This window comes from Lissotriton vulgaris, chromosome 7 (assembly GCF_964263255.1).
Source record: "Lissotriton vulgaris chromosome 7, aLisVul1.2, whole genome shotgun sequence".
Classification (NCBI taxonomy): domain Eukaryota; kingdom Metazoa; phylum Chordata; class Amphibia; order Caudata; family Salamandridae; genus Lissotriton; species Lissotriton vulgaris.
In genome coordinates, this window is record NC_141695.1 from 206,803,694 (window position 1) to 206,830,766 (window position 27,073).

Below are 27,073 nucleotides of genomic sequence, written 5' to 3' on the forward strand. Positions count from 1 at the left end.
CCCAGCGAGAGTAAGGGAGTGACACCTCTGTTTGATAAAAGGGAGGTAATAGACGCCCATCACCCCCAGAAAGGCCACCCAGGCACCCTCTGGGCTGCTAGCAGCATCGAACAACACAGAAACCGCCCAACTCGACCCCCAGGCTGCTCAAAAAAGCAGCCACAGCTGGAATTCGGATATCGGCCCCTCGGGAATTGCCCGAGTGCCCGTGTTACCAATCCGACACTGGAGAGAAGACGTCTCCCAGGGTGACGCAGTGCTTGAAGGAGATAGTTCATTGCAGGACCAATTAAACATATATGCAGATGAACTGCCTATAGCCTCTAGGCCGCAGGATTTCTGGGCGCTGCTGACTGCATATTTACTCGATCACCCAGAGATGGCATAGATACCCCCCATTCAGGAAGCCATTACCAGTTGAAACCCTTAATGCCAGGCACGCTCACTCTGGTGGATAACAGCACTAAATGTGAAACTGATATACTGTACTGCAGGAGATGTTTGTTTTTTAGTTGTTCTCTTTCTTCGTTTGTTCTTTCTTTGTCTTTAACTCTTTTTACATCAACTATACCTGTAGCCATGTTATGGCCCTAGTGTACTGCATAAGCTGTATGCAATAAAAAAAAACGTTATACTTTGTTTTCCACTTTTTTGATCTTGGTAGAATATTAAGGAGGCATTGCTAATTATGCACACTGCTGGTAACCCCCGTTATAGCATAAATATACCTCCATATTCCCCACATTTCGGACAAGCTGAGGACCTTTCTGAATACTTTTTATTAACAGGCGTCATGTATGTGCAGTGTAGGTAATAGAACTGTGCTACTTTTTAATCTGCCATTGGTTAATACTTGAGCAGAGGCCAGTTCCCATTCCCTGTCTCTTATAGGCTCCTGGATGTCACTTTGCCATTTTTGTTTACTTAATCCACAGTCAAGGCTCTGTGCAACTGGGATGCTAATCTGTGCCCTTCTCCCATTGCCAAGATGGCTCCTAGTGTATGTGATGGTCTAGTAGACCCCGGGGATTCAATCCATACACCGCATGCTTTTTTGGTCAGTTTGGAGTAATGCCTGTGCCTCCACACATGTGAATAATGAGCTGTCTGGATATGGTTGTATGACAGAGGCACGCATGGCAAAACCACGCGTGCCTCTACAATACAGCCCGAACCATGAATGTGTCTTAACCACGCATTCCTTTACCGCACATGCCTTTACCACGCAATTTCGATGTAAAAGCATGATTGGTAAGGGGATATGCATGGTTAAGTTCGCCACTACCCCAGCCCCACTCCCGCCCTAAGCCCTAAAACCGACTCCCAACCCTTTAAAACTGACCAAGCCCAATTTACCTGTCCATGTCAGAAGCTTCCCGTTCCGACGCTTCCTCTCCCGATGCGTACTCTCAGTGTCCCCACCCATCCGGACAGCTAGACTGCATACTTACTTAATGATGCACATGCGTGGTTAAGGCACATGCATGGTTAAGGCAAGCGTGGTTTAGCTTGCGGGGAAACAGCACGCGTGGTTCAGCCCGCGTAGGAAAGGCCTTTTCCTGTCTATATATGGGTCATTTTGGGTATGACATCTCCTCCATCCATCAATGTACTGAAATGCCCCATCCTACTCCTTGATATAGTTGGTACTCAGAACTCTTTTTTTACACCATCTCCAATGGCACCCCAGAGAGAGGTACCCCTGTCAGCTTTTCAATATGTGAGTAGTGATTCAGGATCGCCTACCCTCCCCCCTTCCCACTGCGAATCCCCAGTTAATGGGAGCTTTTTGGACCGCATAGTAGGTCAGCACCAGGGCATTTGAAGGCCCAGTTCCAACTGTTTCGAATCCTTAAGTGTCCTGTGGCTCTTAAACCAATTCTAACATGAGTGGATTCCTTCTGCGCGATTCCTTCCAAGTGAATGAGGTCCACCCGGATGTTACAGAGCTAGTCTAGAGTCATACCACACTGGGAAAATATACTCCCTCAACTCCAGCCTGGGACAGTTGTACTTCCTCACTGTATTTACTATATTGCTAAAAGGACAATAATTAACTTTTTTTGATTGTTACTGACACTGGGCTCACCACCCTCTTCCACGAATGGTCCAATCAGATGCAGACATGTACCACAATTACCCCCTTCTCATGAAGATGGGTAAGCTGGAGGGAATGCACATTTGGACTGTTGTTGATGGAGAGTAATACATTTATTTACTTTACAAAACGTACCCTTGAATGCCAAAGGATGTTTTATGTGGGATTTTTGGTAATGTGATGCTCTGACTGTCTTTGGATATTAACTTATGAGGACATAGTGCTTGCCATTTACATGGAAAGACGATTACCATCAGTGGATAGCCTCTAATTACATCTTACCTGGAACTTGTTGGTGGAATTGAAAGGCATTTCAGAAGCCTTCCTGAAGCGATCACGATATTCAATGACATTTCCAATGGTAAGTTCTGAGAATTTAAGTAGTGCAGTTTCAGAAGCATCTCCAATAACGATTCTCTGCCACATGGAAAGAGATAACCAGAGGCATGGTTAAAAGAAAGCATCATATCATGCATAGACATGAATGCAAAGTGATCTCTGTAGTAAGTGGTGTTTAAAATGTAAGATGTGATGTTGGATACATGTGGACTCCACCCAATTACTCAGTGGCACATGTCTTCTTGAGTTCCTGAAGAAGACATCTCTTACTAATGTGAAAGGAAATACAAGGTTTAACTGGTCAGTCTAAAGCTGGCCACAGACAATACTGATTTGAGATTGACCCGTGATACTCTGCTGTCGTGCCTGGGATGAGTGCTCAAATCATTAAGCCAGCTAGACTTTTGCTTGAGGACAGTTCCACTAGAATTTGCAAATTGGATTAAGTTGATACTTCAATGTTGCAGGAACTCTTATTGGATATGGATTGTATTCTAAACCCAACCCATGTATCCATGTGCCTACAAATTCAGTATCACACTGTATTCCATAGCCACTCAAATAAATAGCGCAGCCTTTAGGAGGCACATCCAAACATCATCCCCTCTGCCTGAAATTAGAAATGGACTCAAGACCTGGCTCGTCAGCAGATCTCAGCAAGAACCGAGCGCCTGGATACCTTCACGGGTGATGAGCCACACTGTACAAATCCAAGTTGGTTGATTAAGAGTGCCCTTTGTCCACTACTTGTTAGTTGCTCAGTATCTTCTACTAATTATTAGCATTTCTACCTGGACTTAATTGGCACAGTAGAAAATTATATTCGACCCCACATTGGCATGTGTGCATTGTTGTGCATGGATATGTGTTTCTTTAATACTCTGTGGTTTTGTTAATTGGCCTGCCCAAAGTAAGAGACAGTGTCATGGAAACACTACAGTCTATTCAGACAGTATGGCCACACTCCTTACCTTTGGTATTGGCATGTTGTCCTGGCCAGGTTTGAACGTTGCACGGTTACAAAGGCTCACAATCCTGGACAGCGCTCTCCAGGTATCCGATGTCTGGTCAAAGCTCTGCCCTGTAGTAGAAAAAAGATGTCATGCATGAAATCCTAAAATACGAGTGCATCACCTCAAACTCTCTCCTAGCAGCAAATTATCTGTTGAAGTGTTACTGAATATTTCACAACAAGAGATATAGTTCAGAGTGAAAGGAGATCCTGCCCACCCTTGGCGGTGTCATGGTATTTCCTGGTTCACGCTCATCCCTGCAATTGTCTAGAATGTACAGGCCAAAACCTACATGCAGATTCCACAAAAGCACATAATTCCTCACACACCTTTTGCTGTGGAGAGCTCACGTGGCCAACATTACACCTATAGTTTGCCTTCTTAAAATTAAGATCTAACATTGGTGTCTAAGTCTCGAAAAATGGGGGCAAAAGGAACTAGCCAAATATATCACCTGCTCTGTCCCAATTCAGAGTACACATCCTTCTTAATCCATTCAAATCTTGTTGCGTGTATTGAATAAATGGGCCTGCCCGTAATGGTTGCCGCGGTACCTCAGTGGAACCTCACAATTTCACTTGTATGCCAAGTACACATCAAATTGCTTGTCCGGCAGCAGTGGAAGTACCCTAGCATCTCAGTACAAATCACTATACTCAACCAACAAATCTATGGTTGTTGATAAACGGTTATCCATCTTTCTCCAACTCGGCCAGAGGGTCTTCTAAGCAGACCCAAAACTTTCAGCCTATGTGTTGAGCTCTTTTCTACTGCTCTCCGGCACACCGGCTTTGTGTAACATACATAACCCTTTCAAGTGGCACACATCTTATCTAACAAACGAGCACCCATCTTCACTCACAAGAAGACTAGCATGCCATGTTTGTTCTGGGATACTTGGCGCATCACAGTACAAGCACACCTGTCTGTGGTACCCCTGAAGATGTTACTGAAAGCCTTCTAATCCCCACAACTGGCAACAACCAATCACATCCTTTCTTCTTTCAAGAATGTTTTACAACACAAAAGGACCTCTTCCATTCAGAATGTTCCCAGGAATCCCTCTGAAACCTCAATACGTCAATCAAATGCCAATGCAGAGATGATAATCTACGGTATGTGACCACACATGCTGTTCCAGATGAACTGTAGTGTTTATCAACACGCCTGAGACAGGGAGCCTAATAGAAGAAAATATGTGGGAAGTAGTAGCTCAAGGAGTTGGAGGGGTGAAAGCTAGACAGAGTGAAGGCAGAGCAAAGGAGCATGGAGGCAGATGTTATAGTGCATAGCAAGAGTTAAAGGAAGAAGGGTTTGGCGTGAGGATGGACACAAGCTACATCAAAACAAAGGAAAGAGCTACTGTGAGGAGAGTTTAAAGAGGTGGAGAAGTGCCTGTTGGAAACAGAGAAAAACATGAAGAACAGCAGAGGAAAATGACTGAGACTGAAGGAAGAACTACACTGGAAGAGGAATAAGTTTGAGAAGAGCAAGAGGGACCTGAAGAAAGATGGAGGCTGTGCACAAGGAATGTGGAATAAGTAAAAAGAGTAGGCTGGGAGACTGGGAATAGGGAAGTAAAAACAAGAGAAAGGTGATGTAGGACCTGGTGCAAAAGATCAACCAAATGAGAAAAATATAGTGTATAGCAAGACAAATAATTAAAGCGACAGGTGGTAAGGAGGAAACCACGTTAGTCGATGTCTTCACCTGACTGATCCTCTGTGGTATCAGCTGTGTGTATCTGGTTGTCAAACCACAGATGAGCGACTGTCATCCGGTTCTGCGTGAGGGTGCCAGTCTTGTCTGAACAGATGACCGACGTGGACCCCAAAGTTTCCACGGCTTCCAGATTCTTCACCACGCAGTTCTTTCGAGCCAAGCGCTTGGCAGTCAGGGACAAACAGACCTGGCAAGATAAAGAGACGTGTAAAAGTCAGATCCAAGTGGCACCACGTACAATGTCAGATTTCCATCACTATAGTTGAGCTTTGTTCAAGGACATGGGTAAATATCTAATGTTAGCACAGGAGGGCACACCTTGCATGCACACCATTAACCCTACTGCAAATACGAAGCGTGTTGTGGACAATGACCTTGTAAACACCTGATTTTCTTATCAGTTTTTTAGAGGTTGTGTTAAGATAAGGTTCCTTTCATTGTTCAATATCTATATTATTTACAATCCCAGCAATATGGATTTACTACAAGTCACACATTTCTTGCCTCCAATGTCGGACACATTTTGAGATCTACAAACAGAACAGCACCTCTCAATAGCTTGGATTGTAAATGCAGCTAAGCTAACAAATGCTAAATGTCACTTAATAAAATTAGGCAAACAACAACAGTAAATGTGACATAGCAACTGAGTAGGAGTAACAGTTACTAAACATATGTAAAAAATACAATAAACATAGATGGTCAGTTAGAGTTTGGTGAGCAACCCGCCAGGTAACCAGAGATCAATGCCTCCTGCCTCCCTGTGGAAAACCACACTCCTTCGAGAAACCTGCCAACACCGTGTTCATGTGTTGCCTCAAGTGCTTCCAGGGGTGCTTCAGAGGCACTTTCGTCTAAGTTCCTACCGGCAGCACTGCTTGCCTGCCAATCAGCCCTGTGTTTTTTGTTTTTCAGAACCAAACTCAAAGCTTGGTTTTATTTTTGCAAATCAAAAAACCAATGGCATTGATGTGCAGGGAGTTTTCTCATTGGAAACGGTGGCCATTGTTTGGTTATCTTGGCAAAGCAGCTTTATCTGTCACAGTAGCCAAAGCGTCAAGAGTGTGGGCAGTCTGGGACAAACAGACCACACCATGTCCTAGTCGAGGACACAGGGAATTAGCACAGGAGGGCAAGCCTTGCATGCGATTCTAGGAATCCTCCTATATTGCTTCGCTGAAGCCAGCAACCCAGTAGGTGATGGGCAGTCGGTGGACACTTCATCCATGGGGACTTGATTGAGTCTCTGCCATGGGGAACCCCAAAGTCACCCCACATCTGAACGAGGCATGAACGCTGCTTTACACCAAAGTCTGATAGTTTAATATGAAAGGGCGTAACAGAACTAACCAGAAATATAGCAGAACACACTAAAAGCGTCAAAGGTTCAACTTAACTAAAGCTATCATAATGATACTAATAAGACCTAACATACAGCTAAACACGGCATAGTCAATCATGGAGTAATTTTATGTAATGCATTTAAGGGCAACTGCATTTATAATAATTCTAAAACATATTTAGCTCTGTTTATTTAACTAAATAGAACCAATCCAAAGCTAAACACAGCCTAACAGAAACATGCATTAATAGACCATATTATGACAAAGGAAATAGTGAAGCTTAGCTAAAGAAAGGAATGTGTGTGGTAAAGAATAAAAACAATGTGATCTCTAGACAGTGCCAAAGTAGCTTCAAATGGCTATTGGGCAATACCCTTGATGCTGGAGGTGAAGAGTCGCTGTGGGGTTGGATGGGGCAATGCCCCACTGGCTTGGCAAAAGGGCTTTAAATACTTTCGAGGCAGACATGCAATGTGCACGTTTTATTCGACAGCAATATGTAACTGGCAGGGAAAGAGAATATTGAGCCCTGGCACTAGCTAAGCTAATAGGTCTGGAGTTGGAGTTGTTTTTTGTAAAAGAAATGACTAAATGCAAAAATATTGTTTTATTCTAAAAAACACACATTGCCATAGTAGCCCCGGGCACTAAAGTAAACTACTTTGTGTGCCGTATGCTCCTTGTTGTCACTCACAAAGAAGTTATCAATGGCTGATGTGGACTGACCATTTGCCCATGATCTATGCTGTACTGGGTAGAAGAAAAATGTGAATGACACAAAAGCAGGCCACTGAATGACGAGGGCACGCTGAATGTCCAGATAAGGAAGTATATTACACGTATAATATTAGAAAAATCAAAGTGGCTTGGCTAACGCCTGGACCTAAAGTAGTGTCATGTTAGCAGCTATGTTGTTGCATAATTAGATTATGGGATGCACTCTCTCCATAGGCTAGATCAGTTACTGCTTAATTATCTGTCATGTTTATTTTCTAAGATACAATTGTCGAGGTGGTTTTAGCCTTGATTAGGTGTTGTAGACTATATGTTAGATATATTAGTGCTATCTTTCTGTTCATACTCTTTAGTCCCTGTTACATGCATTTGCATGCGAGTCATCTGTAATTTCTGTTCGCATATGGCTCTTGATGGGCGCGGTGCCTCAGTAGGTTCACCTTTTCCAGTGGCACAAATACATCCTTGCTGTGCATCAAGTTTCTGGGCACACCTTTGTCTGATGGCCATGTACATCATTTGGTGCTACGTAAAACTATCACTATTATTTACATGTAGCATTTCTTAACCTGTTGAATATTAGCTACCCATCAGAACATCCTGTAAAAATGTGACATTAGCAGAACTGCACTTTAGAATCCATTAATTGTTATCATGTTTTCTTACAGTTTTCTTTGGTGGAAACCTACTATCTCCCCCACTCTGCTACAAATGAGTACAGATGTTCTTAGATGAGTTTCATAACTGAGACTATGAGCTTGATAGGTTTGCATGAGTGGTTTGAGTTAGACGACCTGAACAACCTAGGCAATGAGTTGAGTGACTAGGGCACATGTTGGGTGGGTATGAATGAGGTTGATCAGCAGGATGGTAAGTTGGATGTTAAATGAGTGTGGTGATGAGATGAATATGCTGAATGAGCAGGGGAATACGTTTGATTAGTTGAACGATTAGGGCGATGAGTTGAATGAGTTTGGTTGAGTTGTATTGCTGTGGTGATGAACTTGATGAGTGTGGATACTTTGAAGATTTCGAGTGGTTAGCTGGATGGACTTCAATATTTTGAATGAGTGATGTGATGAGTTGGATGATTTTGGATGATTTCGAAGGATGGTGTTGGGAAGGACTATGAGTTGGCAAAGTGACAAGAGTGATGGGTGACTTTTGTGCGTTCACATCGTGTGGTAATACATTGGATGAGTTAACTTATTTGGGGCAATGAGATGGATGGGTGCATTAGTTTGGACGAGTTGAATGCGCAGTGTGGTGAGTTAAGTGGGTTTCAATGTGTTGAATGAGTAGGGTGATAATCTGGGTCAGCTTGGAAGACTGTGAAGAGTGGGGTGATGTGTAGAATGAGTATTGCATTGAGTTGTACAGAACAGTGTGATGCAGTGAATGAGCTGAGTGATGATGAATTCGATTAATTTAGATGAGTTGAATGGTTTGGGGTGATGATGTATTTGGGTGCAAGAGTTTGGGTGATTCGTTTGAAGATTTGAACAATGCTCTGAATAACAATGGTAATAAGACGGATGAGTTTCAGTAATTTGCACTGCTAGAGTGATTAATTGGAACAGAATAAAGCTTTTGGTTAATGACGTGGATGGGTGCAAACGATTTGATGAGTTGAATGGATGGGGTTATGAGTTGAGCGAGTGGGATAATGAACTGAATGAGTATGAGAAAACTTCAAGAGTATGACGATGAGCTGGAAGAGTTTAGATGATTAGGATGATGGGTTGGATGAGCTGAACGAACAGGGTAATATTGTGGATGAGTTGGGATTAATCTCATGAGTTTGAAAGAGTTGAATGATTTGAGGTGATGATGTAGTTGGGTAGATAAGTTTAGAGAAGTCGAATGAATGGTGTGATGACAAGTATTGATATGGAGGACAATCAATTTGATGAGTTGAATGACGAGGGTGGTAATTTGGATAAGTCTGACTGAGCTGCACTGCTGTAATGATGAATTGGATACATTTCATTTAATGCTAAAGGGGGTTGTTAAAGTAGTAGCCAGAAAATTAAAATACCCCCCCCCCCCACTTTAACCCAAAGCTCTGATGGCACCATTGCACCAAGCAAATTAGCCCAACCCTCCCTAAAAGAGCTCCCTTGTCTCTTCAATTCAAACATCTATCAAGTCATTTTTCACTCTTCCATCCACTTGCTGATAGCCACTATTTCACCTTACCATTCTGTCATCCATTCATTCTTTCATCCATAATTCAATCTTTACCTGTCTAGCCATCCATTCATACATCCATCAACCCTCACATCCCTTAAGTGTTAAATATGAGCCTTTGCAGACAGAAAAGGTCCATAAAGAACTCCACTCCTGTACCTGCTAAAGTGAGGGGTTTACGATACCCCTGGGGGTGACAAGGATTGTTAGAGGACTGTGGATAAGTAGAATGAATGGGGCGATGAGTTGGATGAGTCGAATGGGGCGATGAGTTGGATGAGTCGAATGGGGTGATGAGTTGGAAGAGACGAATCAGTGGGGTGATGAGCTGGATGGGTTTGGGTAATTGGATGAGTCTGGGTGAGAGACGTGACTTTGCAGGAGTATGATACAAAATGGACAAGGAAAATAAACAGGCTTGACACTGCCAAAAAATCATGCGTACTTTTGTTTAAACTTCGAAAGTGGTAGTGACAAAAATGACAATGAGTTTATTTTCGATGGACGTTATGGCATCGAATGCAACAAGTACAGGTTGCACTTGTGATAGAAGAGGCGAGGGAAGAGCCAGGATGTCCTTGTTGTTTCAGGAAACACAAGAGGAGGACAGAAATGCAGAACAATAAATAAAAAGAAGAAAAGAAGACAGAGGAGTAAAGGACCTCTTGGGGCACAAGAAACCACGCTGTACTGAACATCGATTTAGTAAGTGCCCATGTATCTGCACAAAGGGAAACTACAAGATATATACAGAATCAAGAACAGAAACCCCAGAGCATAGCTAGAGTTAATGCTAGAGGAAGGAGGACAATTATGAAATAACTAGCAAGAAGTTGAGCAATCCCTAAATGGATGTCAAGTAGAACTAATTTGAGTCTTATCAAATGATGTCATCTCATCTAAATATTCTCCATAGTCAGTAATGTATTGTACAGTTAATATATACTATAGTATACTATACTTTTATTAACTACACCCATGCTTGTCCACTTGTGATACAATGCAAAAGGCCGTTAGTGCACACCCTACTAAGAGTTGGACATTATTTGTGATTGACATGAAGGTGTTACTGACCTTTTTAGATCTTCCTTACCGTGACTGTAGCCAGTAACCCCTCTGGCACGTAGGCTACCACAATAGCCATGAAGAAGACCATTGCCCTCAAGAAGGGGTATCCAATCACCATAGCAACAACAAAGAACGTAGCTCCAAAGAAGATGGCCAGCCCAGCAATGATGTCTACAAAGTGCTCGATCTCAATAGCAATTGGGGTCTTCTCGTTCTCCACCCCAGACGCAAGGGTAGCAATCCGACCGATGATGGTACGGTCACCAGTGTTGATGATGACCCCAGTGGCCGTCCCTAAAATAGAAGTTAGGAACTTGAACATATACCAAAAAATGTTTTAATTATTCTGTGAGGTGGAGTGATAAGGCACTTACCTTCCAGGCACATTGTGGAGAAGAAAGCAATGTTACGGGTTTCAAGGGGACTCTCATGTGTGTATTCGGGGGTCCTGGCCTGAGGTTCAGATTCTCCAGTCAAGGAGGAGTTATCCACCTGTGGAGATTGAGACAGGTTACTAGATAGCACAGGCACAAATAATTTGGTACTTTAGTCAATTGTCATTACACTTAGCAGTCCCGAAGGGAAAACTATCGTCACCAGTCCTTTCGTCAATGAAACATGTAAATTGACCAAATATTTGTGTTGGAAAAACATTAATTTATATATCTTTCTTAGGCTACCAATAGATTATCTGATGTTAGATCAGAGTTTGGCCCAGGCTTTTCAAGGCAAACCTCATGTAATCCCTGCAGACCTTTCATATTGTTGACCTTGGATATGTGTTTTTTTTCTGCCAACAGTGGTAACAGGCATACCTCTTTTGTAGTTAATGTGCTAGTCTTACAACATGCCATGCAGTACAAGGCTTGCATATGGTAGTGTGTGTTATGCCATATAACTCATTCTCTTGTATTAGTTTATAGCCCATAAATAACTTTTGCTACATTCATGGATCTGTGCTTGCTGTTCATATGGATATGCCAGGTACTTTTACTTCAGGACTCACTCTTGCTCATAGGTGTACATTTAACCTCATTGGTCATATGCACAGATGGTCACCAGAATCATAGTGGACCTGCCAATATAGAGCTTAGTGAATGTGATCACCAGCACAATAACAGTCTTCTCAAAGACACTGTTTAGTTCCATCACTAGAGAAGAGTCAATGGACCAATGGTGGACTATGAAGCAGGCACATCTACCCAACTCATTTCATCCTATAGATTACTTTAGTTCAGGGTTGCTTGTACTCAGGGCAGTTTATGCGCAGATCTGGTAGTGCGTAGAGATAACTATGCTATTCCACGGGGATGGAAGCCTTAACTTCAATGGGACAAAGTGCCCCTTTTTTCTATGTAAGACATTCTGAGCACTGTGGAGTTCACAGTAATTCATGTGGAAAGAGAGACACTGTGAGTTTTAAATATGAGTTTGTACCATGTCCCACTAGTAATAATATCTCAGTCTCCTCTCTGTATGGTCTCAGGTTCATGAACTTTGCCTATGATCTTTCCTGCATGGCCTGCTTTGCCCACACTGTACCTTGCAACCTGAGGCTGTTATAATTCTGATGTCTGCAGGAACTCGGTCTCCTCCTTTGATCTCTACCAGATCTCCTACTACGAGCTGGTTGGCATTGATCTGGAACTTCTCCCCGTCCCTGAACACAGTCGCTTGCTGAAAAGACAAGAAAGCATTGTATCACTTGGGGTGCATTTATACTGTCATAAGCATTCCTGTGTCTAGGCTAGAAAATTTCCCCCATAGTCTGTAGCATAAGAATTCAAATTATACCCACAGCTATATGCAAACTTCAGACAAACAAAAGAACTTGTACAGCCTGACAGGGTAGCAAATGCAAAAGGAAACATATATGAATCACAGGGGAAATTGATGCCTCAGAGAAGAATAAACAAGTCATACCCAATGCCTATGTTACCTCATCCCAAAAGCCAAGCTAAACATTCTGACATTCAGGGTGGAGAAATGCACAGAGTTTGGCTATCCCAGGTGTTCATAACAAGGAGCTTTCCAGATTTTAGCTTTTGGATGAGAAGAGACAACTAGATTTTAACTGATGCAGATGGTACCTAATGATTATGAATATAAAATATACCCAGATCGCAGCGGATGAATCTCAGGTAATCACTCGATCTGAGCGGTTTATCTAAAGACCCCAATTTTAGCTTTTGATTTGAAAGACTCCCTAGATATAACCTAATGATTGTTAAGAGACCCCATATCTCAGTTAATGAATGGAAAGGGAGTCCTGATCTCAGCTGATGATTGGAAAGAGACCCTAGATCTTAGCTGAAGATTATAACGAGATCCTTGATCTAAGCTGATGATTACGGAGAGACTTCCAATCTCAGATGATGATTTTAAGGATTCCAAAATCACAACTGGTAACTCTAAGGTAACCCCTGGATCTCAGTTGTTTATCTAAAGACACCCTAAATCTCAGCTTATGATAGTAAAGAGATCCAGATATCAGCTATGCTTGGGAATGAATCCCCAATCTTAGCTAGGATTGTAAAGAGACCCCAGATCTCAGCCGATGAAGGAAAAGCAACTCCTCATCTCAGCTAATAATGGTAAAGAGACACCAGACTTATCTGATAATGGTAAAGAGATCCATGTGATTGTAAAGAAAGCCCAAATCTTAACCACAAAGTTAAGGAGAAATGGCACATACCTGGGGCACAAGATTCTTGAAGCTGGCAATGATGTTGGTGCTTTTGAATTCTTGATAATACCCAAAGCAGCCTGTTACTACCACGACTGTAATTAAAGTGACGGCCAAGTAGAGCTGTGGAGAGACAGAAGATGTTACCTTTCTAGTTGTTAACCATACATTAGGGCCTCAACCCAGAAAGATATAACTCCAAGGATTGACGTCAACTTACTCTTACCTACCACAAAACACGGAAAAAGACAAAGAGAAATTCAGACATTATCTAGGTTGCAAAATCTTAATGGTTTGGCTTATCCTGTGGCCAAAAGAAGCTTCTGCAAAGGTAGAAATGATTCATAAAGATCTTTTGCTTCGAAGAGATTTGTTCTGTCTGCTGAGGTCAGTTTGAGATTCCGTCAGGGTTAACTTTTGTTACTTTGCGATGGAAATATTTGTGCTAGCAGTTGTGTGTGGTGGGCATCGGTACTCATTTTTGGAGACAAAAGAAGGAAAAGAACATAGCAAAACAAAGACAAGAGGAGAAAGTAGGGATTGAAAAGAAACTTTAATAATTCATAAAGGGAGAGGAAGTGGTGGAAGAAGCAGACATGAGGTGAAATCAAGACTGGGCACCCTTTGTATTTGATAGTGTGTGGTCTGAAATGCAAACTTTGGCCCTGTGTACTTGTATTTCTTACACTGTGTGCTGGGTTTTTCTAGCAGGGACTCCTTCTATCTGGTTTATGAATGGAGATATCTTAGGACCAGTTGCACTCGCACTTTTTTGGGTCCTGTACCTACACTTAGGTGTTGCTCGAGTGCACATCAGTAACAGGTTGAGGCGTGGTTCTTCTCTTGCTTTCACCCTCCCACAGAGACACAAACACATGGAGACTGGGACTTACATTGTCCTCGCTCGTGAGATCTCCCTGCGATAACTGGATGCCAAATGCGATCATGCAAATCACAGCAGCTACCCACATCAGGCACTGCAGACCCCCCGCGAGCTGACGGGCAAACTTCACGTACTCCGGGGTGCCCTTGGGAGGCTTCAGTTCATTGGCACCGTCTCGTAGGAGCACCTCGGATGCCCAGCTGCTTTTCATCCCCTAGAAGCAGAGAGAGGAAAATCAGATTATAAGGGGTCGCATCATTCGTTCTTCTGTTCATCCATAACTTGTATTCAGGATTCTCTATCTAGTTTTACACCGTCTCTTTCCTTACACCTCTCATTCTCTTTTTCTGAATGCTTTTCACTGTGCGCATTATATTTTGTCTTTATTGTCGTGTTCCTCTGTAGTCCATTAGACCGCACTCCTAGTCTCCATTGTCCATGATCTATACCAAAACAAAGGCTCTGGAGAAGGCTAAATCCTGCTATCCAACAGCACTAAACCCAATCATAGCACCTCGACGTCCACAGAAAGGTTACTTTAGAACCCAGCGCTAAATGCAATCAGATCTCTGACACCTATTCACATATATGAACACTGACAGCAAAACAAAATGAGCTATAATAATAATAATATAATAATAAAAAACATTTATTAAGGGCCTGAATACACTAAGAACAGTGCGTCTCCGCGCTAGGATGCATGTCAACACCACTCTAGCCAAATATCAAACCATGGCAAAGGGAAGAGAAGAGTAGAAACCCTGAATAAATACTAATCTTCAGGAAACCGGTAGGTCTTCAATTTCTGCCGGAACCTGGTTTCCGATGGTTCCATCCGCAATTTATTAGGGAGTTCGTTCCAATATTTGCTGGCCAGAAACCTGAAGGAACGCCCACCCATTCGTGCTTTATAAATGCGGGGTATCGAAAACTGCATACTGCCCATAGATCTCAAGAGGCGATTAGGACGGTAGATAGTTAACATCCTATGAAGGTAGATTGGGCCCTTGCCGTGTGCAATACGATGACTGATGCACATGGCCTTGAACCAAATGCGTTTCCGCATGGGTAGCCAGTGCAAGGTCTGTAATGCACGTTTTCCCGAAGACTTCCTTGGCAACTTTAGAACAAACCTGGCCGCCGCATTTTGGATGCGCTGCAACTGGTTCAGTCCCTTTTAACTGAGGCCACAGAGCAGTGCATTCCCATAATCTAGATGGGACGTAACCAGGGCATGGATTAGAGTTTTCCTTACTGTAATAGGTAAAAGATCCAAGATTTTACGCAGGACCTTCAGTATGCCATAGCACCTCCCCGCCATCTTGCCTATGTGTTAGGAGTATGAGAGATTGGAATCCAAAAGAACACCCAAGTTCTTCACAGTATCCAAAGGGGAGGATGTGGGCCCCAAGTCAGTGGGCCACCAAGCTGATGTCCAGATTGAAGGAGAGGAACCAATCACAAGAAGTTCGGTATTATTCCCGTTCAGACGGAGGCAATTGCACTTCATCCAAGCTGCCAGTGCCATAAGACAAGCAGAAAAATGATCTGCCGTCTCAACCGGGTTGTGAGATAGAGTAAGCACTAGTTGTGTATCATCCGCATATGATACGATATCCACCCCATAAGACTCCACCATCCTGGCCAGGGGTTCCATATACAAATTGAACAGCACAGGGCTGAGAATGGAACCCTGCGGACCCCTTGTTTCAGAGTTCGGGGCGTGGATCTGAAGGGGGGACAGTGGATTTGAAATTTTCTATCCGCCAGGAAGGAAGTCATCCATTCGTGCGCCATCCCGGCAACTCCTATCTCTCTCAGACGGGCAAGAAGTCTAGAGTGTGATACAGTATCAAATGCCGCACTCAAGTCCAGCAATATCAGGGCGGCGGTCTGTCCTTCATCCACTTTTTGGTGAAGCAATTCTGTGGAGAAAAGGAGGGCAGTTTCCGTAGAATACTTTGCCCTAAAACCAGATTGGGAGGAGTGTAAAAGATGATTATCCTCCACAAATTTAACCAACTGGTTATTAACCACATTTTCCACCACTTTGGCACAGAATGGTAGCAGGGATATGGGCCTGAGGTTATCCAAGTGGGAGATACTCAGGTTAGTCTTCTTTTTAATTGGGACTACCTGTGCGAGTTTCCATTCATCAGGCACCTGTCGTTCTTGGAAGGAAAGGAAAGCCAGATTGCCTATGTGGTTCCCTAGGAGGTGAACATGGTTCCTAAGAATTTTAGGAGAGGCAACATCAGTAGGGGATCCTGACTGGATGCTCATGATTAACTTTATCAATTCCTCCCTTAGGGGCACGCGAATTCATTAAGACATGCATTCTTCGTAAGCTCTGAGTCGGTATCCCTGGCCGAAACTTCTTCAGCTGAACCCTGCTGAAAAGACACGTATATCAGCTCTACTTTATTTACAAAGTGATCGCGATAGATTCACATATCTCCGTGGAGACGAGATCTTTAGTCTCTATCCTAGTGAGTGCCGTGAGCTCCTTATAGATTGAAAAGAGCTAGACACTTCATCAACCGTCATTGAACTAACACAGAGCCACGGTAAATGTCACTCACCTCATCCTGCTCTTTAAACAGCACTGAACACATACAAAATGACTCACCAGTTACAATTCTACTCTACACCCAACTCAACCAGCGATAAACATGAGCAGACAATCAACTCACAAACACTATCTCAAGACAGGCAACTGACCACAACCAACAGATGCATTAACACCACTCTTGTGTAACGTGCACAGAGCCTATGATTATAAGGCTGGGAATGTCTTGCTCTCCAACAGAAGTAAAACCAGCCAAGGCGCCACGGTCCGGGGTAAAGACACCTATGCAATATACAATACAACCACATATGCTTTGCATGCACACATTTTGCATGTGCTGCTAAAGCGCCTGTTCAGCAGCACGCAACTATGCCCACCACATGCCAACTTCTCTACTTTGCACTCACAGCAGTAGCAAAGGTCACCCAACAGACAGCACATAGCTGTCAATAGAAAACTCATCCCCATTGCCATCAACTCATTGATAACCATAGACGCCTCTTGAGGCCACGCCTCCGAACCATCTGGCACAGGCACACGTAGCGCAGCAACAAAGGGCAATCATCTCAATGAGCCTCTCTGAAAACAACATTTATACAATTAGCCCCTTGATGAGTACCTCCTTGATCTTATAATGGGTATCAATATTAAAGCATGCACTGCATGACCAGTTGCACCAGGACATGCAATAGCAACTTCTGCATGTCCAAAAAGGGATGGACCATGTGGCCTGCAACAGCTCTGTCTTCTCAGGAGCCTCAGATGGGAATCTGTCAAGTCCAAATGCAGCCAAGAACCAAGACAGCCCATATGCACGAGGGCCTGACCAGTGCAAGATGCCCAACACTAACACCAGTTGCATAAGGTAAACGCCATGTTCCACATATTGACCCCCAACAGAACATGAGAAACGTGAGTCTAGTTGGCTGTTTAAAGTGGAAGTGATCTTTGGATTAGTCAGAAGTATTTATGAGGTACAATGAAGCACTAGGCTACCATTGTTATCTTACATGGCAGCAACTATCCTGGAAGAGGGACAGTAAGCGCCCGTTGCACTGTCCTCCATATCCCAGCCTTCTCCTTTTTCTTGAATGTGTTTCAAATTCCATTTCTGCTTTTGTATCCTTCTTTCATTCGCTGTGTCCTCTCAACAATACCTCCCCCTTTTTTAAAACTCTTTTTTTTTAAATCATTTTCTGAAGTTAGATGATAAAAAAAAGCTAAATTAACCTATAATAGCCGGAGAAATGAACATTGTAAACACATAATTATAATACAAACAAGAAAGTAAAAGTAAAAATAAAAAAACATAGGGATGGTACACCTAAAACTCATGCATGATACATTACATTGCAGATAACATGGCATAGCATAGGCTAAAGCACCTCATGGTTACAATATACAGGACTGTATATCAGACCCATATCGGCAATCACAACCTAACACTCATTTTAAAAATAAACATTGGTCTATGGTCTCAATTAAATCGTGCCCATATTCGATCCAATCTTTTATAGAAGGAGCACCCCTCGCTTCAGCCAAGGCTATCTCTGAGTCGTATCATTGCGGAATACCAGCCCACCACTCTGTTGCCCTAGCAATACAGAGCCTGGCCGATGCCATTATTATGGACAACATCCGCCTCAGGCCAATTTAAAATTCCATTTTGTAACCCAGAATGATCTCCTTAGGAGACAGTTGTACATCATATCCAAGACAAGAAGTTACACGTTGGGTCACCCCTGCCCAGAATTCCTGCAGTTCAGGACTGGTGGCAAACATGTGCAAAATGTCTGCTGCATAACAACAACACTTGGGACACTTTGTCTTTTCACCCTCGGGTTCCCACCCCACTTGCTGGTTCTGCCCGGTGTATAGTATAAAACATGCAGATTGTCTTTAACTGTTGCAGCTTTAGATTAATAGAGTGGACTGAGCCATCGATGGACACTAAAGCGCTTAACATTTCTGAGGCAACAATTTCATCCTTCTCCATCTGGCCACAAAGGTCGAACAATTATCGATCCTCTGTTGGCAAAGCCCACCCATGCCCCTCCCACAGCGTGTGTATATTTCTTTGGTCATTATACAGCTCGTTTCTTACCCTCTTTCCCTTTTCTAAGATCCAGGACAGATATCCTTCTAGTCTGGGTCTTTGTTTCCCTTTTCTAAACTCAAAGCTCTTTTGGTTCCATTCCAAGCCCTGAACTTATCAGCCCGAAAACCTTTCAAGCACACAGATGGTACTTGGTTGCATCAGGCTGACTGCCATAAAGGGGCCAGTCAGTATATCAGAGTACATTTAGTCTCAAGGTAGCAAAGACTGACCACTCCTCTTATCCAGAAAACTCACCTTCTTGACACTGGTTTGGTATTTGAGTTCCAGCTCCTCTACTGAGATTTCATGGTCATTCTGAAAAAAGAGATGAAAGCATGAAGATAATACAGGTTTGACAAAATCATAGATACATTGTCTATAAAATGATCTGCAAAAGGGTTTCAAAGAAGACTTGTTGTTGTCTTCTTCCTCCACTCACCCCAATTCCTATCATTAACACACAATCTAGACAAACCCTTTTTAATTATTTCTGCTGCTTTCATCTAAGCTCAACCAATGCAAAGGGGCAGCTTAAAAAAAATCTGATTAAATGGAGAGCTGAGGCGGACTAATGGGTAGGGAAATGGGGACCCAAACTTAAATCTTGGGTTCGGTTGAACATCCGGTGATTCTGGACAAATCACTTAATCTCCCTGAGTCGTAGTCTGGTTCTGCTGATGGTGCTCTAATGGCCTTCGGCCAGTTTCGCACGATAAAAAAACGCACAAATGTGACTGGTTCCAATAAGTGTGCATTTTCGGAATTTTTGGCAGATAAACCACTGGGGCCTTATTTATGAAGGCCTTGCGTCAGTTTTGCGCCGCCGGTGCGTCACTTTTTGTGACGCACCAGCAGTGTAAAAAATGCGCCTAGGTAGATGCGTCACTTTTTAAACCCCTGCGCCACATTATACCTGCGTCAGGTATAATGTATGCAGAGGGGGCGTTCCCCCGCAAAAAGCCTCGTAATAGTGACGGAGTGAAATCTATGAGATTTCACTGCGTCACTTTTAGGACGCTGTTGCGTCAAAATCTTGCGCCTGCCTCACAGCAGGCGTAAGACTGACGCAAGCCCTTTCACATGGGGCTTTCCCCATGTGAAAGGACGCATTGCTGGAGTTGCGTCACTTTTCTGAAACACTCCAGCAATGCATCACTTTTGCGCTTACAGATACGGTAGAAATACTGACCTATCTGTAACTCCTTGCGACATGATGCGTCATACATTAAATATGACGCATCAGGAATGTCGTAAGGAGTGCGCAGTGAAAAGTGACGCATCGCTGTTTTCACGCAGCGATGCGTCACTTTTCATAAATGAGGCCCCTGGTTTTTTTCACCCGATATACATTCTTTCTATTGCCCAATGCTCTTCCATATCTTCACCATCATCTTGTTCCCTACAAACCCATATATTCGAGTTCTTAGCATTCCTCTGCCTCTTCTTTACCTGTTATAAAATCCCACTCGGCCCTGAGGATGCCTCAAGTGACCTTTACTCCTTATGAAGTTTCTCCTGTTCAGTCTCTTACTTTTCTCCCTACCATCATCCCAGTTTCAGCCTCCTATCTTTCCTTTCATCTTTATTCATCTACCTTCAGTTCTTGCATACCGTATTCCGCCTTCATCTCAGCTCTGTGTTTCCAACCTTCTGGAAATTCCTCTCACCTCCCAGGTACTCCTTCCAGTTCCCCTCCCTGCCTCTCCACATACACCAACCCAATTCCCATCATCCTAGGCCCCTTTCCTCACAATGTCCATCTCCTTCTTCATGCTCTCCAGCTTCTCCTTCTTCTTGCCGCCCTTTTGCTTCTTCTTGATTTTGACGTCCATTTCTCCATCATACTCCTTCTCCATCTCCACGGAGTAGAGCTCGTACGTGTCCTAAAGGGAGAAGAACAGGAATCAGAGCAGCCTTGCGACCCCACAAGTAGCCCTCTAACAAGGCAGCCATGCCATGCTTGCATACCAGTCCCCATAACTCTGTACATGCTAAACCTGATTCAGAACACTTTTTGGACCTTAGCTGCTCTTAAGTGCCTAAACTGTGCATCTGTAGCACAAAATGGCTTCTGCAGGCTGTTCTAGGTTCTGCATGAAGAACTTACAGCAGTCTTATCTCTCTCCCTACCCTTGGAACATGCTTCCCTTTTTCATCTGGGCATGAACTAACTTCCCTGATTTTAAAAACATCTCAAGACCTGGCTGTTCTAATGGCTGCTTCTCCACCTGTCTGTCGTCCGAGCGCCGAGATGCCCCTTTCGGGGGCGAGTGGTTGCGCTACATAAAGAATTCATTAACATAACATAACAGTCAGACGTCTGACCATGTGGCAGATTTTTTGCACTGTAGTATGTTTACGGGTAAGGATCAGACCACAGGGATTCACAGTGGAGCCGTTGGGAAAGTAGTGATCAACCCAAAGTCGCTCAAATGAGGAGATTCCTAAAGCTTCCCAATTATTTTTATCACCACATTGTGTACTTACACATATTAGGAAAGGCTGGTTATAAGTAAGTGTGCAATCTGGGTGTCGCCCCTGGAACTCCTACCAAAAAAATGTATTCCATATTTGTAGGCCGTGTAGAAAAAGAGATTGCTTCACCTGGTCATTGGTGCTTCTTTCATCAACCTGGGAAGAATGAAAATCAGAGTTTGCCTTGCCAAGGCTTGAACCTGCGACATGTATATTAGACCCTGAAGGCGTCCCCTTAGTCTGGGGCAGAGTTTACTCTGTGATTGCAGGATACTCTTCTAATGGAACCCGGCCCCGCTGAGCATGCGCAGTAGGGGCCATTATCTCTCTTTGCATCGTTGTGACATATGCCAGTGGCGCAAATGGCCAACTCGTGTGAGTAAATGTCATTCACGATGGTATTCCAGAAATACTGGGTGAATTTCAATAATTCATCCGTGTGCGCCCAGATAAGGTAGTGAACCTGCAGGATCAGAGGTATGAACTGGTTTTGAGAATTGGGCCATGCTTTTGGTCAAGTTTATCACTGCAGAAGCAATTTCATTATACCCAGGAAAGATATATGCGAAAAAAATGGTCCCATTCTTCACAGAGATACTGCTAATTTTTTTGGTGACCTTTATGATGTTTAAAAAAACCTACGTAGTGTTGTGTGATGCTTGTACCCAGTGATTACTAGCTTACGAGGACACTATTTCGCCCAAATATCCATTCCTGAAATGGACAAGCATAAGCATCCTTATCGTTGCAATATTCGAGTTAATTATTCTGCAGTAAGAAGGGATCAAATGCATTTCCATTTGACATGAAGTGATATTATCCATTTAAAAAGGAATTTAGTTAGGTCGTTAGACACAGTCTCTAGGTACTGGGCATACTGAGATATGAACTGTTTTGTGCACCACATTCTCTTGTACAGTAATTGCGCTTGTGCCTAAGGTTACAATTACTTGTAACTGCCTTTTATCTGCACCTGTGAGACTAGGAGAATCTGAATTATTTTTGTACCTATTGTAGGACTCTCGTATCTTGCTCCTCTTATTATCAGTGTGAACAGCTGTGGGTTTCACTTCTTGCAAAATCAAAGATAAAGCAATATCACTATATATAGTGTTATCAACAAGTGAAAGGATGTGTGCTCACACATATATTCCACCCACCTACTATTTTAGTCAATAGAGACCAGTTTGACCTTGAAGAAAGTTACTGCAGGTAAGAAAGTAGTAAGGCCTAATCCAAGGTGACCTGAGTCTTTTGTGACATTAAACAATAGTTTTATGATTTGTTCTAATCTGAAAAGTGCAAGAAGCAAGCAATCTTCAACCCACATTTCTTTTAGTGATAATAATATATAATTTACCTAGGTGATGATATTGTGTATGAATGTAGCTGCTGGTAGTACCCAAGTACATATTGTGTATGCCTCTGTGTATCGATTTATACACTACCACCCTAGTTCTTTGAGTTGACCAATTCGCAAGGAAGATAACCAAAACACTTTTTCCATAAGAGGTTAAACAGGAGAAATAATTTGTTTTTGCCCGGAAGAAGGAAAGTTACATGGATCAAGATGGCTGAAGCTAACAAAACATATTCCACAGTAGTGAACATATATAGGAAACTTAAGTTGTCATGCATTGTACAAGATGCCTTTGGGTCAAACAACACTAAAATCAACGTAAAACAGAATGCCTGTGTCAGATACGGCATGGAGGGGGAAACAACCCATTCATTTAGCCTTCTGCAGGGGGTCGGCAGGGTTGTGTGATGGCCCCAATTTTTTGTTTGTTATATATAAATAGCCTGAACACCTGGTTGGCTGAAAATGGGGGTGGACCTCCCCAAGGTAAAGTCAGTCAAAGTACCCACCCTGCTCTATGCCGATGATGCCGTATTGATGGCCAGAACGGTAAATTGGTTACAAACATCTCAAAGACTCATTTTATGGTTTGCGGTAGGAAGGCTGGCAAAATTAGACCTATCGACATTAAGGGGTAAAAAGTTGCTAGGGTTCCTACCTTTCCTCATATGGGAGTATTATTCGACCAACAGAACAATTGGCTTAACTGCATTTCTAATTGTTGCTCCAAATTAAGCCAAGCATTTAGAGCCCTGTTTAGATCTTCTCTGTCAATAGGCAATACGCCTATTGTGGCCTTATTGCAAATCTAGAGAATGAAATGTCTCCCAGTTCTGACATAAGGTGCAGCCATATGGGGGTACCGAAATTGTAAGGTAGTCCAGCGGGAAGAGGACCAATTCTGTAGGAAATGACTGCGCCTGGGTCCAAATAGTTCTTCCTTCTTTACTCACGAGGAATTGGGTCTGGATTATGTGTAGGATCAAGTAAAACTGGCCCTATTGTTACCCTGGGTTTCAGTTTGGGTCGATGAGAGATCAAGGTTCAACAGGAACGTGATTGAGGACTGTTTGGAATGTACCTACTACCAAAAGATACTATACCGCCCGCTCCCTATATTGTACGGACATTTTTAACAGGCCACACCGTCTTAAAAAGGTGATTGTGGCCTTTTAGGGAACACAATTTAAATAGAGTGAAAGATGAAAGGGAATTAAGGCTGCTGGAGAAACACTCTAGCAGATCCTGCCTGATCCTGAAATCTGTCATTGGTATTGAACAATACCTTACAGCAGTTAAACATCCATGGGACAGATCACTGCTCACAAAAGTTTGTTTGGACTCCATCCGCACAATGATCTGCTTTCCTCCAGGTCAGTATGCTCCCCATGCGCTTTTATCCTGCCCTTGTGATGATCGTTCCCCACAAACTTTAATACACTTGTTTTTATTCTGTCATAAGAGGTATTTATTACCACTTCTAAAAGCCTGGCGTTTCACCCAATTTCGACCTGCCTTTTGACACCTACAGTTATTAGCTGATAATGTGGTGATGTTGGCTGTCACCGATTATCTAAATGGAGCCTTATATTGGGATAAAATATGTGCCTAGAGTAAAGCGACATGTATTAGCTGTCTTTTAAACTGTACCTAATGCTTGTAGACTGCGGTTTGGGTGGACTATATACATTAACGTTTTTTACGATTTTATGTGGTTTTTATGTTACTATCCTTTATGATTATGATGCATATTCGAATAAAGATCAATTGCTGGTGAATGCTGAAAAAACTTTGGATAAAACATGGAGAAATCAGCCTATTATTGGAGTAAGATATTATGATTTCTTTAAAAAAAATTGTGCAGAAGGTTAGGGTACCAAGCTTTGTCACTGCATGATTTGAATATTAGGACATCTTTGCTTTTTATAAGGGATGTGGTATATTATTTGATTAGCTTACTTAGAGTGGCTCTGAAATTGCAAAGGTGTTCGTTGTGTGTATGCCAAATTGTGTGATGTTGCTTTCTCAAATTTAATGAGAGTTTGTAAATCTACATTGTTCATGAAATCTGAAAAATATATACTGTTTTTTATTGCAGGAGTAAACATTGGAAAAAATAGGTTTTGTTGGAGAAAAATGTAATGTTTCTTGTTTGAATATGTTTTCAATTAAATAGCTGAAACTTCATTTACTCTTTTTTTGAAACATCTTTCTTTTCCCCAGGATAATTGCTCCACAATTTTTTTTTGTAGCAGCATTTCAGACGTGCTATTGTTCTATACGTGTAATAATTTCTCATTACCATGGTATGAAACATTATGAATTTTACTCTGGTCAGCCAGAATATTAAAAATCAGCACTGCTATAGCTTTACTTAATTAAGGTTTGAAAGTGTTGGGATATCAAAGTGCAAGGGTAGACTTTTTTGTTTCCCTCAGGGGATGTTAGCATGTCAATGTTATACTGCAGGCATCACTTAGCAGACATCATTCTTGCTATGTTTAGGTGCTGAGACATTCAGGATCTAATACTGTGGGGTTAACTAGAAGGAGTTATTTCTTTCCGACTACAGTACAAGATGAAAGTGCTTTCACACATTTTTGATGTGACCCAATGCAAAAATAAGCAGTTCACTTGATAGCAAAATGTAAAATGCAAACTATTAGCAAGATGTTTACATTTCCTAAATTTACAAGCACACAATTGCCACCTTGTTTGTAGAGCAATTAACTGAACGTTCTAATCTAGTGGGGGTGTCATTCAGTCTGTCCTTTAAACTTTTCACTTATGTCTGCTCGTTTCTACAGCCTTTCCCCTTTGTTTTGCGTTCTCTCTAGTAACTCTCCTCTCCCCTAAACCTTTTCGAAGTTCGAACCCTCTATTTTAATTCATGTTTGAGGCTGATTCTTTTCTCTCTAACTTATTTCTCTCTTTGCACTTTACTTGCTCAGTAATTGCCTTTTATATCATTTGCTTTGAAACATCTCATGATTTTAACTAATAAGTGAATATGACTAACGTTGATAGTTTGGACACTTGATGACTAACTTTCCAAAATAAATATCTAATCCTCTGCACATTGGTCTACCTTCTGTATAGATGTCTCTTCTGATAAATCTCGAAAAATGTTTGTTCTTTTCATCATTTATCAGTGAATTACACAGACAGAAAAAAAAAATTCTTCTCATTTTTTCACTACCGTTTGCCCACTAGTTAACGCCACTTTGCCTGCTGGCAGCGCAAAGAAGTTGTACGAAGCGGGCTATCAATAAAATAAAATTCAATGTTATACAATAATGATATATACAAATCAGAACAACAAAACAATATAATCAGGTGTCGTTCGGCTGAAGACAGAACTACTGTTCAGGGCAATTATTTGGTTGGGGAACTCATGAACTTTCTTCGAGAAATTCAAGAGACTATGGGGGGATATGTACTAGGGAGTGGCGGAGCGTGTCGTTAGCCTCCTTGTCTTAACTACATGCTCCGCCACTTCTGAAACACAAGGCTGGACCATATTTACAAGAATGTAGTGCAGCCTTGCGTTTTCCCCTGCGATGGCGCTAAGTTTAACAACTTAGCGCCAACACAGGCACCCTTCCACCAGAGTGCAAGGAAGTCCACGTGCAGGGAAGGATTGGTTATGTGTAGGAAGGTGTCCCTTCCTGCCCATAAACAATCCTAAAATGCCATTTTGTAACTTTCATGTGCGCAGCATCGTGCAGCACATATAAAAGTTATAAAATGGAAATTTTCAAATGGTCTGTTTATGTACAGGAAGACACCTTCCTGTACATAAACAAACCAAGGCATTTTGCTTTTTCCATGTGTGCTGCACAAGGCAGCTCACATGGAAAAAGCAAAAAGGAGAAGAAATAATCAATTTCTCCTCGTTTCGCCAACTTAAGACCAGGATTTTCCTGCTCTTAAATTTGGCACTACCTCCTATGTGCACCACCCTTGTAAATAGGGGGCAGAGTCAAATACAATGGCTGTTGCGGTCACAGCATTCATTGCACGCCCCTTTGACGCTAGCCGTAGCATGAAAGGGTGCCTTATGTACAACGCAGCGTTAAGTCACGTTAAGTGGCTTAACACTGCCTTGTACATAAGGCAAGGCCCCTATCCCCATAGGAGCATCACAAAAAGTGACATTCCCATCACGATAGGGGCTTGTACATATGCCCCTAGATTTGTCCGGCAAATCAGTTTCCTAAAGGTCGAACCACATCAAATGTTTTTATGCACAATTTAAACAATTTTGTTTTTAAATTAGAGAGTACTCAGGCCCTACTTCTGGCTTCTCAACAGTGCATGTTACAAGAACGGTGTGATTTCCATGCAAACTAGTGTAAGATTTTGTGCTAAAACCTCCTAGACCATGAACTGCAAATGAGTTTGTAAGTAATCCCAAACAACAGGAGATTTGCAATCACGTCTGCCTGGTCATGAAGTGTAACCTGTGGCTTTAGTGTGGGCTTGAGTATGTCA

At 42.5% G+C, this 27,073-nt stretch overlaps 1 protein-coding gene across 1 annotated transcript in view; it reads right to left on the reverse strand.

The window, feature by feature from the left end:
- The window catches only part of ATP4A (ATPase H+/K+ transporting subunit alpha), a 93,322-nt gene that overhangs the window by 65,871 nt on the left and 378 nt on the right, over positions 1–27,073 (reverse strand). The window contains exons 2-11 of the mRNA XM_086929960.1: positions 20,496–20,627; positions 19,000–19,059; positions 14,088–14,291; positions 13,204–13,317; positions 12,051–12,185; positions 10,883–11,000; positions 10,534–10,802; positions 5,161–5,359; positions 3,409–3,518; positions 2,381–2,515 (exon numbers count right to left, since the gene is read on the reverse strand). Coding sequence (XP_086786086.1) covers positions 2,381–2,515; positions 3,409–3,518; positions 5,161–5,359; positions 10,534–10,802; positions 10,883–11,000; positions 12,051–12,185; positions 13,204–13,317; positions 14,088–14,291; positions 19,000–19,059; positions 20,496–20,627 — 1,476 coding nt within the window. The remainder of the gene's footprint in view (positions 1–2,380; positions 2,516–3,408; positions 3,519–5,160; positions 5,360–10,533; positions 10,803–10,882; positions 11,001–12,050; positions 12,186–13,203; positions 13,318–14,087; positions 14,292–18,999; positions 19,060–20,495; positions 20,628–27,073) is intronic.